The 19,516-nt window shown below is 38.2% G+C and overlaps 1 protein-coding gene and 1 long non-coding RNA gene across 2 annotated transcripts in view; both read left to right on the top strand.

The window, feature by feature from the left end:
* The window catches only part of LOC141949933 (uncharacterized), a 730,729-nt gene that overhangs the window by 341,171 nt on the left and 370,042 nt on the right, over window positions 1-19,516 (top strand). The gene's annotated exons all lie outside the window — the stretch shown is intronic.
* The window catches only part of MMP16 (matrix metallopeptidase 16), a 186,691-nt gene that overhangs the window by 107,204 nt on the left and 59,971 nt on the right, over window positions 1-19,516 (top strand). The window contains exon 4 of the mRNA XM_074884091.1: window positions 1,041-1,345. Coding sequence (XP_074740192.1) covers window positions 1,041-1,345 — 305 coding nt within the window. The remainder of the gene's footprint in view (window positions 1-1,040; window positions 1,346-19,516) is intronic.

Below are 19,516 nucleotides of genomic sequence, written 5' to 3'. Positions count from 1 at the left end.
AACACTCCATGCTGTGTAAACTTACATAAATCTTACGTATACTCTAGAACTGTGTAATTTCCAGAATTTGTGCTGGACATTCAGTCAAGCACATGTCAAATTAACAAAGAGCATTTTATTGAAGCAGTTCCAGAACAGACACAAACTTAACAGTTTTTGGTGGCCATAAGAATTGAGTAAAAATGATGGAGGAAGTTGAATCGCTCTGAAATTAATTAGTGCCATTCTTTTCATGAAATCACTGATAAAAAACAAATAAGGGTTTTTTAATTTATAATTTATTAGTAACTGTGACTCTGAGCTCAACTGTAATTCTGATGGTTTTTTTGCCTTTCTCTTATATGTGTCATTTGAAGAAGTAGTGGAGACTGAAATTTCTGTTTAAATATATATTTCTGAATTAGCACATAATTGTCTTCTATAAAATGATTTCTTTGATGAATTCTACAGTTTTATGCAAGATTTATAGAAGTAATCAGATCATAAAAGGACATCTTAGCCTGTATTGAAATAAAAAAGCTTTGTTTCTGATAAGGAATTATCTGTCCAGTTACAAATGCAACAAGAACTGTTTTTAAGGCTTTGTGAATACTCGTTGGTGGTCACAGTATGGAGCTCTGCTATTGTTAATGGACTCACTAAGAAGTTAAAATTTCATTTAACTGGAAACATTTTTCTTTTGATCAGAAATTACATGCCGTTCTTTAGCTGTGATGGATTCTAATTGTGGTCCAGGAAGTAAACAGTCAGAGGTTGATTAATCTGGTTATCCCACTGTTAAGAATTTTTCATTTTAAAACATTTTTAATCTTCTAAAAATAAGATTTTTGGACTGCTGAGAGTAACCTAGCTAACATATAATAAGCTCTAGCATAAAGGGCTACACCAGCTTGTTTAAAAATACTCTTCTTAAAGGATATAATGCCAGACTAGCATGTTTTATTAAAAGCACAGTGCTTTTAATAATTAGGGGGAAATGGAGGTAAAAAGTGTCACTTACCACTCTCAAATTTAATCTAACGTTTCTCTGTTTCTTTCAGCATAAAGAACGTCACTCCAAAAGTAGGTGATGCTGAAACTCGTAAAGCCATTCGCCGTGCCTTCGATGTGTGGCAGAATGTAACTCCTCTAACATTTGAAGAAGTTCCTTATATTGAATTAGAAAATGGCAAGAGGGACGTGGATATTACAATCATTTTTGCATCAGGTTTTCATGGAGACAGTTCTCCCTTTGATGGGGAGGGAGGATTTTTGGCTCATGCATATTTCCCTGGGCCAGGAATTGGGGGAGACACTCATTTTGACTCAGATGAGCCATGGACTTTGGGAAATCCCAATCATGATGGTAAGAGAAGATTTCAGTTTAAACAAAATAAACAAATGGCATGAATTTTCAGCTAACAAAACTATTTCCATGCATTCCTATCCCTAAAGTCATATAACGTTCTTTCCTAAGTTCACATTACTTTAGAAATATACTCAGTTGATTGGTCTATTAGAATCTGAGGCAGAAGACTTTCTGTCTAAATGTAAGTCGTGGTATGAAAACATGTTTCTCTTGAAAAACAGTGAATTTTTGCTAGGAACCTTTGTGTTCATTCAAACATTGTACTGTTGAATGTTTACATAAACTACTTTCATTTTGAAATTGTTTGCCATATATAGATCTTGCTTAGGTTTAGGGAAAATGTGGAATGTTTTTTAGTAGTGATATAAGAGAGGTTAAGAACAATTGAGACTACCTACCAATACAGCGGATACCAATGTACATGAAACCTAGTGTTCTCCAGTTTTTCTTTATGGTAATACAGTGGCAGCATTTAAAGTCATCTCTTAAAGAAAGATGCCATTCCAAGAACAGAGTGTTTCACAATAACTTTTGAACTCTTTTTGCAATTGTTAATTCCAACAATAATTTTCTTAGGTTGTATATTCCCCATAGTCAAATAAGTGACTGCATAGTGCAGTTGACATACCTAAAATTTACCAAATCAAGATTAAAGTTACACTTTAAAGCTACTCTTCACAGAACTCTAATCTGACCCCTGCCGAGCTCTAAATTAATGTGACTAAATTACTGCCATTATTTAGGGAACCTAATTTAAGCTAGCCTTTGCATTTCCATAAAACATATCAAAGAAGAGTTTTGTGTAGATATATTCTGTGTCTGATGCTTTGATGCTTTCACAGGTTTGGTTCCAAGCAGGCTCAGTCGTCCTAGTAGATCTCTCTAAGCCAGTTACATAGAGTTTGAGAGAGTCTCTTCAGGAAACAATGATGCACAAAGGAGGATACACTGATGCACAAAGAGGATGTTTCTAGCATATAAAAGATGATAAAGATTACAAAAAGTGCAGAACTGTTGTATTTCAATGTTATGCTGAACTTTGAATGAGAGGCTTTATCTAATTCCTTTCCTTCCCTTTCTCACCTGAGATCTTCCAAGTAAAATTCAGAGCTTTTTATGTATCCTGGAGTTTGCAACAAAGCTTTGAATTAATATTTCAGGAGTATAAATACAGTATTGTGACTGTTCTAATGGTGCAATACTTCTGTTGTGCCAGCATCAGTGAAGCAAGAGAAGTGTACTGCACTCTGAAAGCCCTTACTAGTAGAATGGGTTCAAGTAGCTTATTTCTTGTGGATCAATCCCTAGGTTCTTACTGGAGCAATATCTCTGGTATTGCACTGCTCATATTTGCCCTCTTCACAAGTTTAGCTCAAAGAAACAACAGTGGGAATCTTCTGTTTGTGCAGTTCAGGTATATAGTCAGTCACAGCATTGTGAGGCTAAATTAAGGTGGTTTTACAGGCCTCAGTGGGATGCCAACACTGAACTTAATGTTCTGTGGTTTTGGAGCTATTACTTCAAGCACTCAGGAAAATCTACAGGCATGTGTATGTTGAAGTCAAGGTGTCAATTTAAAATGCAATAACTCTTTTGGAGCAGTTCCACACAGGGATACTTTTAGTCTGTATGAAAGTGTGCAAACTTCTGGCTATGTCCTTCTCCTTTAACATAAATAATTTCCAGAGTGCAAAAGGGCACTCATCTTTATATGCCTTTTTGTGGTTGAGTTTTGTAGAGCGGTTTTCAAAAGCTATTTCTTGTATTAATGAATTTTAAGATATTTTGAAGGAAAAAAAAACAAGTGAAAGTAAAAAGATACTGTCACTAAAAATATGCTTTTATGTTTCTTAGAACGCTGAACTTTTATAATAAAAAAGTTTTGCTATTGTCTCAGTTTAATGAAGGTTTAATAGGTATCACTGGAACTTTAGTCTGCAAATTTAATAAAGTATGTACTTTGGTGTGCTCATATACACCTTTTTGAGGGAGACATATTCTTGTTAGGATGGAACAGTCAAGGTAGAAAACCCAAGATATTTTATGACTGGAAGATTTGTGCAAAATACATGACAATTAAAATAAATATTTTACCAATCCAAGTTTTCTGAAGAATTTTGGCAAATCTTAGTTTCATTTTTGAGATGGTATAAACCATGGATCTTAGGTCATAGCTGTTGTCCAGATAAAAGCCTTATGTCACTGTAACTCTAGAAATAGCAACGTATGACAGTTGATCTGTATACACAGAGTGCTTATTTGTCTGATTGGTGACTTCCAGTTATCAGGTAGCAAGTTCTGCTGATGATCTTACTACATTAGCTTATCTCTAGGAATCCTGAAGGAGCACCCAGATTTTTTTTGTGACTGGAATAAATTTCTGGGTGGAAAAAGAAGACAAGCATGCCAGTTGGGATTGGCAGGAAGAAAAGATTTACAGCTCTCTTAGGTCCCTATCATCTTGAGCTCAGTCTCAGAGCACTGAAAAGCAGAAGGTTGAAAAATATATTTACGATCTTAGCTATGAGTCATTTTTCCCAGGTGAGTGTCATTTTTTTTTAAGGTTCATTGCTCTAGTAGTCCAATAGTCATCTTCATGTAGTGTTATGTGAAATCCAATAGGAGAGGAAGAAGATTTGGTGATTTATTTTTATTTTTAAATTAACTCTCACCTTAAAGGGCTGATTTTCTCTGATTCCTATTCTTTTATCCCAGAGTGACTTGAAAACACAGACCAACTTGGTTATTTAGCAGCAAAAATGCAAAATAAGAACCTCATTCTCCCCTTGTACTGTTCTAATGAAAACAGTTTGCATACTGACTACCTCAGAAAAGGCAAGCAGCTTCTTGAAATGCTTTCGTAACCTGTTGTCCTTTTTAAAATAATTTTCATTCCAAATAAGGAATCATATACAAATTCAGTATTCTGAGTACAGGTAATTCCTAAGGTAATTTATCTCGACTAAATTGCAGTGTCTTCATATTTTAGGTTTGGGTTTTGTTTTGGTTTTCTTATCATGTTTGCTTGATTTTCTTGTGTTTTGCTTGGTTTTAATAATGTTGTGGACTGAAAGGACAATTCCAATAGAAATACATCATCTGCACAGTGCAGTGCTGCTTTCCTTTGTTCTCACTCCAGTGGTATGTTTTTGTGGATTGTAGACCTATCTTATCAATCATGTTTTGGGGAAGACATCTGTGCTTTGACTCCTCCCTCATTCTGAAGAATGAATAAGGCTCTTGTAGGAGTAAAGACTAATGGGCCCATCGCTCAGGAAGAAACCTCCTGTCATACAATTTAACACTTGCAGGCTCTCTAAAATGATGTATTTCTTTGCTTTCATAATACACTGTAAGCTGAGTACAGCTGGTACCTTAACTCCAGCTGAGCTGTAGAGGTCTTTTCTCAAAATTTCCTTCTCTAGTGGTGCAGGTGATGCCAGAAGTATTGGCCAGATAGAAGGACAAGAATCTTGCCATCACAGCGGAGCAATGGAAACAAGAACAGAATTTCTTTTACTAGCGAATAAGGGGTATACTGGAGGATAAAAGGTGTTTGGTTTATTTTTTTGAAAGGCAGGGAAATGGAGTCTTCCAGTACTTTGGACAAAGTGTTTGTATGCATTGGACTGGAGCCTTCCTCCAGTCAGCTTTCATGTTCCACTTGTTCTTTTAGGGCATCTACTTTTCAAGTTGTTCTGTGGGTATAGACCTTTTCACCTACAGTAGACCCCATTTCCTTTACGTCTGCCTATCCAAGCTTCAGTGTGAGATGACAGCCTTATGTTTGCAAATTATTTGGGACAGGATGGTTTCTTTATGCATCTTATGAAGTACCTTGTGCTCCTAGGTAGTCTCAGTTATAACTCAGATCATTCTGGTAACACTTGGCAGCTATGGTACAAGAAGAGGATGGAGAAAACAAACATTGAAGGTGAAACACTTCTCAGGTATAACAAATGGGAAAGTATAGGAATATCACAGGAAAACATTTCACAATGTGTACACTGAAAGATGTAAAAAGAGACAAAAATTAAACAGGAGATGAAAATCAAGTTACATAAGTATCTATTTGAAGAATCAGCACTGAAGAACTTTAAATCTTTATTTTCTTTTAAACAAGTGCTGGAAAGAAAAAAAAGTGGAGGAAAAAAAAAGGAAAAGGAAGAAATCTTAATATATCAGTCCTGAGGCTAGGCAGAGATTTTATTGTTCCCATGACTCCAATCCATTTAGGTGATATATATCACCTAATTTTTTGAATGAAAAAATTATGGACAATGAATAATGTATCTAAATCCAGAAAAGGACAATGGCTTCTTGCTAAGAGTGGCGTATTTTTTTGAGATATAGTATTGTCAAAATCCTCAACAAAAAATCTTTTTCAAAGTATTTTTTTCAGTTGCAATATTTTAAATCACTGTGATGAAATTCAAGTCACTGCCAGGGAGTGAGGGGGGGATAGGGACTGTCTCTGTAGCAAATTTTCTAGTAGCTAGCAGAAAAATCCTATCCTATGCCCTGTCTTCCTGTACCGAAACTGAAAGCGGTGTTCTTATTACTCTCCCACATATTATTGTCATCTGTCCATTATTAAATCTGAAACATTGAAATTTTTTGGTGCACTTCAATATAATTAGAGGTTGAAGTGTCAGATTCTAGTGGAACAAGTAGTGTGCTAGATTTCTGGAAGATCTGCTTCATTATGCAGTTAAGCCTCCGAGTCTATAGTCTTCTCCTCCCCTATCCTCCAATTTACTGCAGTATGATGGACCATACCCATTCAGAAGGCCTTATAGGTAAGATGCTTTCCCGATCATAAGACTGGCAATTATTTGTTTCTACTTATATTATGCATATTTTGTTCTAACTTTGAGGAACAGTCTTCTGAAAGCTGTTAATAATGTCTGCTGAGCATAGATGTTTACTACTGGAGAAAATGGAAAGTGTATTTCTACAATGACACAATTAGGAAGAGGACTTACCTTGCGACTCTGCCTTGTTAGTAGCATATAGTAATAAAAACATTAAAAATTTCAGTAGGTCAGTTTTCCTATGTGTATTTCAGAAAATGCAAATTAGTAAGAAGTCAAAATATATATTATATAGAGTAGTTACTAGATTTTATTTCATTGCCTCATTCCTGTGACTGAAGATTGCCTATGATCCCATAACAGAACTTTGAGAAGGAGAGGAGGCAACATTTGATCTAAGAGCTGCTAAATGCAGTCTGCACAGTGGGGGCTGCTTCTAAAGTGATGAAGTAGATATATGTCCCTTATTATAGGATCATTAGCTGCTGTATTTTGGAGGGGAAGTGTTATCTTCTTGGGTTTTTTTGTTTGTTTGTTTGTTTGGCTTGGTTTTTTTTGAGGAATCCTTTATAAAGCCTTGGAGAAGACAAGAACTATTCTCAGTTTAGCCTGTAGTTTTCTCAGTAATTTAAAAGCAGACAGTTTCAAAAGCTAAATGAATCTCAGACCCTTCACCATTTCTGAAGTAACACCCAAGAGAGGGACAGATGAAGAGTCTGAAAACAGTTTTCTGAACAGTGACTTCAGAGAAGGCTGTCTCATCTTTAGAAACCTTGACTTGTATCTTGACTAGTTCTGTTGGCAAACCCCAGGGGCCATTCATGGATCAAATTTGCATAACATTCTGATACTCCCTGGCAACCCCAACCCGTCAAAGCCAGGTGCCTTAACTAGTGACTATGCTCAGAAGTTTCATTTTGGCAGATGGTAGCAGGGAAAGAAAGGACTGTGATGAATTTTGCAGTTAATACTGCTACCTGTGTGTTGAATGAAACACAGACTTCCTATCATTTGGGAATAATGACTGAGATGTATCTGTTCTTCTTGCTCACTTTTGCCTTACATATTTTCCTCCAGTCTCTTTTCCCTGGATTTACTGCATGATTTATTATAAACATAATTCCTATTAAATATAAGAAAGCTCTCAGATGGAATCCTAAAAATAATGGCAGAGAGAGCAGAAAGAAAGATATTCAGAGAAGGGGCCATCATGGATGAAGATATATACACTATGTTCTAATAGAGAACAAAATCCATTACTAAAACATATCACCATATACTTTATGGCTTCTTAATTTATATATTTCCTTTCTTCACCTGAGAGTGTATGAAAACATTTTTGCTATTCCTCAGAAGATAAACATCTCTAACTTAAGGCATAAACTCTGGCCTCTATTTCAAAAATTGCACTGATTTATCAAAATTGATTTCACATTTGTCTGGCTCCATGCACTTAAATTAGTTTAAACCTTGTTTAAAGAAGTTTTTTTTTTTTCTGGGAAATTACTAAATGCATCTAAGCCTATTTAAGGGAGTGTTAAACCAGTCTGAATGGAGAGTGCACTACTTTTAACTAGATTAATTTAAGACTGACCTACTTACACAAGTGTAGCTCTTTAAAACATAGCAAGATTTAGAAGTAGCTCTTGGGGATTACAAGGATTTCTTGAGAGGTTAGATTTCAAGCACATTAGACATGATGCTTAATGTACCAATTACTGCCTAAAATCTGACCATAAAACTTTGTCTTCCAGTGGCAGAAAATACTTGGCAAAAACTACATTTAAGTTCTCCTTAGATAAACATAGTAGATCAGTAATGGTAGTTTGATACTCTTATCTTCATACTCATGTCTGCAAGAGAAATAAAAATCAAAGTAAAATGCATGATTTTTTTTACCTCTGTAGCAAATTTACCAAGGCAGCTACTGTACCATACTGAAATTCTGCAGAAAACAGTTCTTCCATCAAAGAATATACAACAAATAATAACAAGGGAAAGCCCATTACAGAATTACTAGATGTTTTTGGGGTACAGTTACATTTAAATGTAAGGAGCATATTACCACTTACATTAATGTGGAATATTTGTAACTTGTATATATATGAAGCTGTGTTTTCAGGAAAACAAAGCCAAGAAATCAGTAATTTTTTGTTAACTTTCCAGCATTCAAAAAAATTAGTCAAGTTTTGAAGGCAATAAAAAGAAAAAACCCAAACCTGCCACTTTGTACCATGCTGTTTGTAGATTGTCAAGTAAACGCTTCTTGGATCTGATGCAAATACAGTATCTAGTGTAATGTACTTGGACTCTAGTTAGTACATAGATTCTGCTGTGGGCACTGTGTTGTCAGCCAAGATAAATTTATGAAAATCCTGATCTCTGAACTGCATAGATCAACTTGTAGTAAATTTCTTTTGGCTGCCAGTGTGGTTGACACAGCGCGGGAGATATATGCTGCTGGAAATATGAACCAGTGGAGTTGTGAAAACTAAGTCTCCTAAGGGAGCTGTGTCTCAAACCATGCTCATGTCATATGCTATGGTTAGATAGAAAGCAAGCCAAGCATTTCAGATTAAAGGAAGGTCTGTATTACAATATTACCATGACTTTAATTTCATAAAGCATAGTGATCTTAATTGATTATATATATTTTTAATAAGCTCTTACCAATATCAGATTTGATCTATAACCAAGCAGTGTGACCTTGCACTTGTCACATGTTTGTTTCCAGTTCTATACTAGGATAAATATGTAAAAGATTAATATCTTCTTTGAATTTGTATTGTATTATACTTTCAAACACAGAATTGCCAACATGGGTTCAGATCAAAGGTTATCCTGCAAAATATCCTATCTCCAGTTATGGCTATTAACAGATACCTAGGGAAGAGAATAAGAGCAGGGCAAACATATGGCAACAAAACCCCAGCATATTCCCTCTTAGCTTCCAGCAATCTGTGGCTCATTGAATTTCTGAGCCATAGGCCATATTTTTGTGTTTAATAGCCTTTGAGGGATTTCCTTTCATGAATTGGTGTAATCTCTTTTTGAACTCATGTAAGCATTTGGTGTCCACAATATCCTGTGGCAATGTGTTCTATAGTTTAAGCAGATGTGAAAAACTACCTCTTTCTGAATTTTGAACCTCCCATTGATAAATTCAGTTTAGGTAGACTGGTACTCATATTATGAGGAAGTAATTTCCTAATAATTTTATCTATGCCATTCATAATTTTATGGACTTCTGTCACATCTTATTTCCAGGATAAAGAGACCTAGCCTGTTGAGTTACAGCTTTGTTTATATGTAGTTGTAAGGCTAAGGAAGTACAACTTCTATTTTAAACTGAATCTATTTGAGTGCAAAATGAGAGAATATTATAAAAGATGGCAAAACCCAACTATTACATTTATAACATTGCACAATGATGAAGAAGCCAGGATAATATTTAAAAGGACTTTGCAAGTTGCAGACAAATGGAGTAATGATTGATTCTTTTCATTTCACTATTCTCCCTGAAATCCAATTTAATTCAGGATTCAGCTAACACAGATAATACTTTCTATTGTTAAACCTCAAGGCTTCAGGTATTTAAAAAGCAAACCAGTCTTTCCCATCAGTAACTGCATGTTGTGCTGATAGAATTTAACAGGGTAATCTGTCCTTAAACTTCCCAAACCTTCTATGGATTATATTTGCCTAGTGTGCATATGCCCACCTGTTCCATATCCAGTCACCCCAAGATCTTAACATAAAATGGTAACTCTGAAACATTCATCGTCTGCTGCATAAAATGTGTCCTTGGAAGTATATCATAGGATTCAAAGCTGCACTTGAGAATAGAAAGATCCCTTTCAGTTATTGAAGAGTTGTAAAATGATTAAAAAATAAACCATTAATGGCCCTGGCTGGCTTGTGAGGACTCAGTCATCAGACAGGGCTATACAGATAGGAGAAGAGAACCTTTCTTCTAGACCCCATTTGCTGACTGGAAGTCAGATGTTGGAAAATATTAACTGTTGGCAAGGTAATGACCTCTTTTTTATTGTTTTTGGGGAGCTTTTTTTTCTTTCATGGAGTGCCCTTTTTGCTTTGAGAAAAGCACTTCATTTACATGTCATTAAAAGGGAAATCTGTTAAACACTGGCAGTCAGTGAAAGTAGTCTTGTGGATGAATCCAGCCCCATGTTATAGATGTATGTGTAGCTGGCTGCTTTTAATACATCCCAGGGCTATCAGTGTGCAATGTCATGCTCTCAGCTTCCTTCTTGGCCCAAAATTGCCAAGTGCACTATTATAAAAACTGAAAGAGAGGATGAGCAATATGTCAAGAAAATGGACTTTGTGATATTCTTAATTGAAACAATGGAAATGTAGACCGTTATGCACATCTTACATTATGCTTTTGGTGTCTATAGATGTAAGATGATATTTACATTGTGGCTTAATTGCCAATACAGAGATGGTCGTGATGCAGGTTGTAAACCAAAAAAGGCAACTTGAACCACTAAATTGCATACTGCTTCCATCACGGTGTAGGTAAACATAGATCATTGCGAGCGTGTTGGAGTAATTAGGGAAGTTGCAAACAGTTATCCATTCAAACTGCAACTGAGGGTTATTTCCCACATACCAGGGCCAGTAGAACAAACTGCTTGCATTTGCCATCTGCTTCAGTTTGCAATCAGCCAGCCTATCTTAAACTGCTAATGAAAAGTGTTAAAATGAAGCTGGCTGACTTTGCATGGACATAAATGAGGAAAGTTCACATTGTCTGTTACATCAACTGTACTGCCAAGGAAACATCTAGCTGAAAGGCAGAATGGATCCTTGCAGACAATTTTGGCAACCACTGAACCTACATTCACAGAAAAAGAACTGCCTTTTTTTTTTTTTTCCAAAGATGTCTTTGTCTCAAACAACTGTTTATACAATGAAGACAAGTTTATCTTCCCAAACTGGATTCATTTGATCAGACACTTGTATTAGTATATTAAGGGTACTGAGTTAATATGGGGAAATTCAGTTGAAAAATGTTTGTTAAAATTATTAATAAGTTGAAACTAACAATGTTGGGGGTTTCTTTTGGTTTGGTTTGTTTTTTCTCTTTTTTTTTTCCCTGCAGTATGCTAGAAAAGAGCATTGGGAAAGCTTTTTTATTCAGGCAAACAGATGTATTTTGTATGAGTGCATACATAAAATGTGGGCCAGCCCCTTCATGATTATTTTTATGACCCTACAACCCCTCACACATGGTTACTGTGTGGGAATGACAAGGGAAAAAAACCCAACACCTCACACACAACAAAAAAATAAATCTAGCTCCTACCTTAACCTTTCCTCCTCTTAGAAAGAAGCTTAGCAGATTTTGAGTCCTGAATCTGAGAGCGCTTCATATAATTCTTGTACATTACAGAAGGTTATAGAAAAGGGAGAAAAAAAAGGAAATAATTTAACATATTACAGTGCTTTTTTTGTTATCCCCTATGCATCTTTTTATAAGTGTTCTCCATCAGGCACTGTTTCTTTAAAATGTATGATATAAAAATAATACAAATAAAACTAATGCTAATAATAAACTACCTTATGACCTATGAGATTTCACACCAGAGACTGAATTTCAGGTTCTTGAAAGATTACTTGCTATGGAGAGCTTGTGAAAAGCCATACTCTCAAACACGTTGGGTTAAAAAAAAAGAGAAAATCACCATCATTATTGCAAATAAATTGAAATCCTTTCACAACTGAAAAATCACCTAATGAATTAATGGCTTGCAAATATTTTTTTTTCTTTTCAGTCTAATCTGCTAGTAGAAATAATTTAGGAAAGGGAGACTTTCTATGGTCCTCAAATTGTCCCTTTAAACAGAAAGTGGAATTTCTGTCATTTAAAGCAGGCACCAGGCTTAGCATTCCAACTCTCACGTGATCCAGAGATCTTCAAGTCTCTGTTTGCTGCTAGGACCACTTCATGGAGACTTTTTCACCAAGACAGAAGCTTTAGGAAATCTGACTTTTCCCAAAGATGTTCTATAGAATATTATTACTGCCCTGTCCTCTCTTTTCGCCTGCCTTTTCAGGGGCAAACAGAATCTGAAAAATCATGTTGCCAGTTACTATGGATGTTGTCATGGTTTCCTGAGAGAATGCGACAAGAATTTTACAGTAATTACGTATTTGTTTATCTATTAGGCAGACATTTAATGGATTGTTGTTGCAAAAGTAGAACGTAAAATAACCCCAAAATATAAGGTTATACTATATATGACTTTTTTTAAGAACAGTATATGACTAACTAATGAAATATTCTCTACAATATCTGTGTTCTCAAGTCTAGGGAATAATTTGTGCTATATCCTGACAATTCTTCACTTCAGAATGTTCAAACCATATGTTCTTGAGGCCAAAATATTTTTAATCTATATTTAGACTCCTTCCTAAGTGGCTGGGGTTTCAAAAAGTGCTGAGCGTCCAATACCTGGAAACATCTACAGCTAAAACATCACGTTTGGAAAAAAAGATGAAAACAGAAAAATCAAAAAGAACCAGCTAAATTAAAAGAACAATATTGTTTCGTGCAAAATATTTTGTTGTAGTGGACAGGTTTAAGTCTCTAGTTCAAGTCAATGATGAATGCTTACTAATTTTGTACATATATCACTTAAGTCCATATCCTGTACTTTTATAATTAATGTTTTGCCACTGACTTAAATGAAAAGACCTAAGTCAGAAGCCAGAAGACTTGCGGGGGTGGAATTAATCTGACCATATGTTGATGTTTATATCTGAGTTAATCTCACAGAGTCCCTTTAGAGTTAGAGGAGAGATATATTGCTTTCCTGGGTAAGATTTCTCGCATCCAGAAGTAGGTGTCTAAAATAAACTAGATGAATCATGTCCTGAAATACCTGTTTCTAATCACTGGCTGTGAGAGGTGCAGGTATAGACATTAGTGTTACAGTTTTCTGTAGCTATATGACTTCCACCAGTGATGTTAAATCACGTGCAATTTCAGATTAGAAAACTGAAGTGATAAGTACTTCCAAATAACAGCACCCAACTGGAGTTCGAAGCAATCTGCCTCAGGAACAGAGATGCCTGTTTTACAAACAGTTCAGTATTGCATTCAGAAAAGGTAATTACTGTAGGCTACCCTCTGTCCCTCTTGGTATGGCAGAACAAACGCTCTCCTATTGGTCTAAATATGGTAATTCACAAATGGATTGCACCACTCAAATTTTGAATGTATAGTTGGTAATATGGCAATGTGTAAACATACTTTTAGTTTCCCTTTTCTAAGAATCATACACGTCTCCTTTCTTATGATGCAGTTTAGGAACTGATACAATGTAAAAATGAGGAAATGGGATTATCACTAAGTATTCAGGAAACTGAAGACATGGTAGTGACATAGGATTAGTGTTGCTAGCTGCACTCCAGCTAGCAGTGGTAGCAGAAGCAGTAAAAATATTAGGGCCTGAGCTTCAGGAAGAGTTAGCAGCTACAATATATACCAACAGTCAGTCCTTAGCTAGTCTGTGTTTTTAATGATCACTTGTGTTACTGGCAGGGCTGGCCATGGTGGCTGACAGAGGTGGAGAGATAATGGTCCCTGACTTGCCCAAGTGTGCGATGTGGCAAAGCAGCAGTGGGAGCAGTGTGCCCCCCAGAGACACCACACTCAAGCTCCCTGCTTTCCAGTGGGAAGCTCTGGTCTGAGAGCCATCAGATATGGCACCTCTGGCATTGTCCCTTCTCCCTGCCTGTGCCAGCCTCTGTCTCCCCAGGCTGGGATCCTGCTGAGCTCCTAAGTCACAGAAGGGAAAGTGTGCCGGGATTGACCTCTGCCCTGGCTAACATTCCCAGTGTCCAAGGTCTCCTGAACTTTGGCAGGGGCAGCTAACTCCTGCCTTCATCTTCCTCTCTAAGCATCCTCTTGCATAGGCTTTCCTCTGCCAGGAGGCCCAGGAAGACGGTTTGGCTGCCTAACTATCGTGGTGTCTCCAGCACCCTTTGCCCTGCCCTCTGCAATCTTTCATCCTGGAGGCTGCCCCTCCATGGCGGCTGCTGAGGCATCTCCATGCCAACAAGTGCTAAGAGTTGCTAGTGCCAAACTGACAGTATTCTCCGAGTATTCTCTTCAGTATTCTCTGCAGCCATGATGCAGCATGAGAACTATGACATAGTAGCTATAACAGAAATGTGGTGGGATGCCTCACACGACTGGAGTGCCGCAGTCGATGGCTACAAGCTCTTCAGGAGGGATAGACAGGGAAGGAGAGGTGGTGGAGTGGCCCTATATGTAAGAGAATGCTATGACAGCTCAGAAATCAAGTATAGTGATAACGGGGTTGAGAGTATTTGGATTAGGTTAAGGGCCAATAAAGCAGATCTTGCTGTGGGAGTCTGCTATAGACCCCCCAACCAAAGCAGTGAGGTGCATGAAGCTTTCTACAAACAGTTGGGAGAAATCTCGCAGTCACTTGCCGTTGTTCTTGTGGGGGACATTAACCTCCCGGATATCTGCTGGGATCACAACACAGCAGAGAGGGAACAATCCAGGAGGTTCCTGGAATGTGTGGAGGATAACTTCCTCACACAGCTGGTGAGTGAGCCGACCAGGGAAGGTGCCCTCCTGGACCTGCTTCTTGTGAACAGGGAAGAGCTTGTGGGGGAAGTAAAGGTTGGAGGCCGTCTAGGGTGCAGTGATCATGAGATGATTGAGTTTTCAATCCTTGGAGAAACAAAGAGAGGGGTTAATAAAACTGCCACCTTAGACTTCTGGAGGGCTAACTTTGACCTGTTCAAGAGACTGGTTAACAAAATCCCTTGGGAGGCTGCCTTGAAGGATATGGGAGTCCAGGAAGGCTGGACATACTTCAAGAGAGAAGTCTTAAAGGCACAGGAGCAGGCTGCTCCTGTGTACTGAAAAACAAGCAGGCAGGGAAGGAGACCGGCCTGGCTAAACAGGGACCTTTGGCTGGATCTCAAGAACAAAAGGAGAATCTATTGCCTTTGGAAGAGGGGCCAGGTCTCTCATGAAGACTATAAAGTTGTAGTGAAGTTATGCAGGGAGAACATTAGGAGAGCCAAAGCACAGCTAGAGCTCAACTTGGCTACAGCTGTTAAGGATAATAAAAAATGTTTCTATAAATTCGTTAACAGCAAAAGGAGGATTAGGGAAAATCTCCCTCTGCTACTGGATGCAGAGGGAAACATGGTAACTAAGGATGAGGAAAAGGCTGAGGTGCTCAACACCTACTTTGCCTCAGTCTTTAGCAGTGGAACTGGCTGTTCTCTGGACACCCAGCCTCATGAGCTGGGAGATGGGGCAGGGAAGCAGACTGAGGTCAGCACAGTTGAAGAGGAGGTGGTCAGAGACCTGCTACACCACTTGGATGCAAACAAGTCTGTGGGACCGGATGGGTTACACCCAAGGGTGCTGAAAGAGTTGGCAGATGTGCTCGCCAAGCCGCTTTCCATGGTTTACCTGAAACCATGGCTAACTGGGGAGGTCCCATAGGACTGGAGGGTGGCAAATGTGACACCTATCTACAAGAAAGGCAGGAAGGAGGATCCAGGAAACTACAGACCTGTCAGTCTGACCTCGGTGCCCGGGAAGGTCATGGAGCAGGTCATCTCGAGTGCCATTAAAGGTCATATAATGGACAACCAGGGGATCAGGCCCAGTCAGCATGTGTTTATGAAAGGCAGGTCCTGCTTGACAAACCTGATCTCCTTCTACGACAGGGTGACCTGCTTATTGGATGAGGGAAAGGCTGTGGATGTAGTTTACCTTGACTTCAGTAAGGCCTTTGACACCGTTTCCCACAGCATTCTCCTGGAAAAACTGGCTGCTCAAGGCTTGGATGGGCACACACTTCGCTGGGTAAAAGACTGGCTGGATGGCTGGGCCCAAAGAGTTGTGGTGAATGGAGTTAAATCCAGTTGGTGGCCGGTCACAAGTGGTGTCCCCCAGGGCTCGGTTTTGGGGCCACTCCTGTTTAACATCTTTATTGATGATCTAGACGAGGGGATCAAGTGCACCCTCAGTAAGTTTGCAGATGACACCAAGTTGGGTGGGAGTGTTGATCTGCTTGAGGGTAGGGAGGCTCTGCAGAGAGACCTGGACAGGCTGGAGCGATGGGCTAAGGCCAACTGTAGGAGTTTCAATAAGGCCAAATGCCAGGTGCTGCACTTTGGCCACAACAACCCCCAGCAGTGCTACAGGCTTGGGGAGGAGTGGCTGGAGAGCTGCCAGTCAGAGAGGGACCTGGGGGTGTTGATTGACAGCCAGCTGAACATGAGCCAGCAGTGTGCCCAGGTGGCCAAGAAGGCCAATGGCATCCTGGCTTGTATCAGAAATAGCGTGGCCAGCAGGGACAGGGAAGTGATTTTACCCCTGTACTCGGCACTGGTGAGGCCGCACCTCAATTACTGTGTTCAGTTTTGGGCCCCTCACTACAAAAAGGACATTGAATTACTCAAGCGTGTCCAGAGAAGGGCAACGAAGCTGGTGCAGGGTCTGGAGCACATGTCGTACGAGGAGTGGCTGAGGGAACTGGGGTTGTTTAGTCTGGAGAAGAGGAGGCTGAGGGGAGACCTCATCGCCCTCTACAACTACCTGAAAGGAGGTTGCAGAGAGCTGGTGATGAGCCTCTTTAACCAAGTAATAAGTGATAGGAGAAGAGGTAATGGCCTCAAGTTACACCAGGGAAGGTTTAGACTAGATATTAGGAAGCATTTCTTTACAGAACGGGTTGTTAGGCGTTGGAATGGGCTGCCCAGGGAGGTGGTGGAGTCCCCATCCCTGGAGGTGTTTAAGAGTTGGGTTGACATAGCGCTTAGGGATCTGGTGTAGTTGAGAACTGTCAATGATAGGTTAGTGGTTGGACTAGATGATCTTCAAGGTCTTTTCTAACCTAGATGATTCTGTGATTCTCTGACTTCTAGAGAGATTTACAGGGGTTCCTCTAGCTAGAGTGAAAGAAACAGCTGTATGGATATACCCACTAGTAGCAGCAGATTATCCAATAGATCAGAGCATTTCATATGAGTAAATTTTAACAAAGTAAAACCAAAGTAGCAGATTTGTCTTTCTGTTATTTTCTCTGTATATAGGATCCCCAGTTTGAAGTTGTCTCAATTTAGAATATGGTACACAGTTGGATCAGGTCTCCCTTTGAAGTCTGCAGACTTCTTAGAAAACATACCTGCTTTTCAGATCAGAGAACTTTTAATGGTTTTTTTTTCTTCTCCTAATCTCTTTGCCAATTAGGATTCAAAATGCCCACTTCTTTTATCACCAGTCAAAGGAAAAAAAAAACCATAGACAATTCTATCTTGACATTTTTTTCTTAATAGGAATTAAACAAGCAAAATAACAGTGAAGGAAGAACCATCTATAAAATTCCCAAGTATATATACAACACTATGTCACATTCTCTTTAAAAAATCTTGTAGTCATATGTATGTGTTAAGTAGATACAATGATAGGGTAAGAATAATAACCTGGTTTTGATGGCTTTAATGTGAGTTAAGTTAGAGGATAAGATAATTACTCTCAATAGTTTAACTGACACAGGGTAAAAATTTATCTTGGCAGAGAGCCAACACAAGATTTACACATAAATTCTATGTACCTTCTACTGTGAGGATTTCAGTGATTTGTAGGACCCTTTCAGATTTCTGCTCCATGGCAAGTTACATCTATGGTGAATATTGGCAGTGTGACTTTGACCTTCCTCCTAGTAATTACACGTATTTCGTTATATTAGGACACAGAGGACATTAGGGGAAATGAAGAAAAAAAAAATCATCCCTTCAAAACAAAAGAAGCCACAGTGTTAACATGACAGCATTTTAGCTGAGTGGCTTAGAGACAAAACCTACATTTGGTTTTGTCAAAGGCAAGGATTTGATTTAATATCCCCTCATGCACAGTTAAGGTCCTTTACATTTATTCTCACACAGACTGGAACTTACTCAGGAATGGTAGAAAGTTGTCCATTCCCTTCACATGAATGACTGTCAGGGATTGTAGCGGATAGCTGAGAATGGTGTGATATATGGTCTTTTCATGCCCATATCCAAATCTTCAATCCCAGTATGTGTTCATTCTCACAGCCTTCAGAAAGGAGTTTTAAATACTTCTCCAGGTTATTGTTACCACAGCAACAATTAAAAACAGAAACAAAGAGAAGATAGGAAAGAGTATAAATAGATAAGGCTGCAGTATTTGCAGCATTTGTAATTGCATTGAGACTACTAGAAAAATAGTGTAAATGTTATTTAATGACCTGGTCATTTGTAATGTTAGGAGAATGACCATTGTATTTTCAAAAGTTTTTACTGATGTGAGCTTGCTGAAAGAAATTAATTTATATGTTTTCTACAAAGTGTAAAATTACATTATAATTTTATTTACATAAACCAGCTACTATCTGAAGATGACCGTGAAAACACCCAAAATAAAACTTTTTAGTCTGTTAGTCAATATGACTTTATTACTAATAGAATGAAAATGCCATTTGAGAATAGTATACAAATTCAGTAGAGGCCCTGAAGAAGTTAATCCCAGGAGCTAGAGATTGAGCATAAATGTAGTTTTTCTTAGTCTGTTAGGCTCACTGTCACAGCAGGGTTTCCTCAAAGCATGAAATGAAGCCATAAGCATTGTATTTGCAGAATGAACACATACACCTTTTTGGGAAGCAGCAAGCTCTTATGTCTTCTTTACCTCCCCTAGAATCATCTCCAGCTGCTTCACTTCTCACTTTGGAGCAGTTGGTATTGATTCACTAGTCAGAATAGTTTGGAAAATTTTTCAGTACTACTCATTGAAACTGTGTGAAACAAAGTGGAAATATCTGTACATGCATGCTTTTCTAGAAAGAAAATTAAGAATAGCAAATAATTCCACTCATTTCAAGCAATTTACTAGAAAGTTGTAGAATGTACTTGGTAATAAGTAGTAAGGCAGAAATTCTTACCTTTTGAATGTCCTTGCCTTCTAAAGTACAGGCTGATCTGTATTGTAAAAGAATGTGTGCTTCTTTCAAATACGTTATTTATCAGGTTCCTGACTTCTTCTAAATTATGGTTACAATATACAAAAAACAGTAGAATACTGCCAGAAAGGACACACACATCTCTAAACTCACCTGTCTTTATCATACCTTATCAACAATCACTGAGTCACCTGAAGACAGTTTTGCCCTTTACGAATATCCCCTTGTCAAATTTTAAGCAAGCAAATTTAAATTTCACACTAATCTGTTGATCTTTTTTAAATAGAATAGTTTTTTCAAAAATATACACGTGTGGGTGTAGGTATGCTAAATTATACACA

Source organism: Strix uralensis, chromosome 1 (assembly GCF_047716275.1).
Source record: "Strix uralensis isolate ZFMK-TIS-50842 chromosome 1, bStrUra1, whole genome shotgun sequence".
Taxonomy (NCBI): domain Eukaryota; kingdom Metazoa; phylum Chordata; class Aves; order Strigiformes; family Strigidae; genus Strix; species Strix uralensis.
This window is presented reverse-complemented; position numbering and strand designations above follow the sequence as displayed.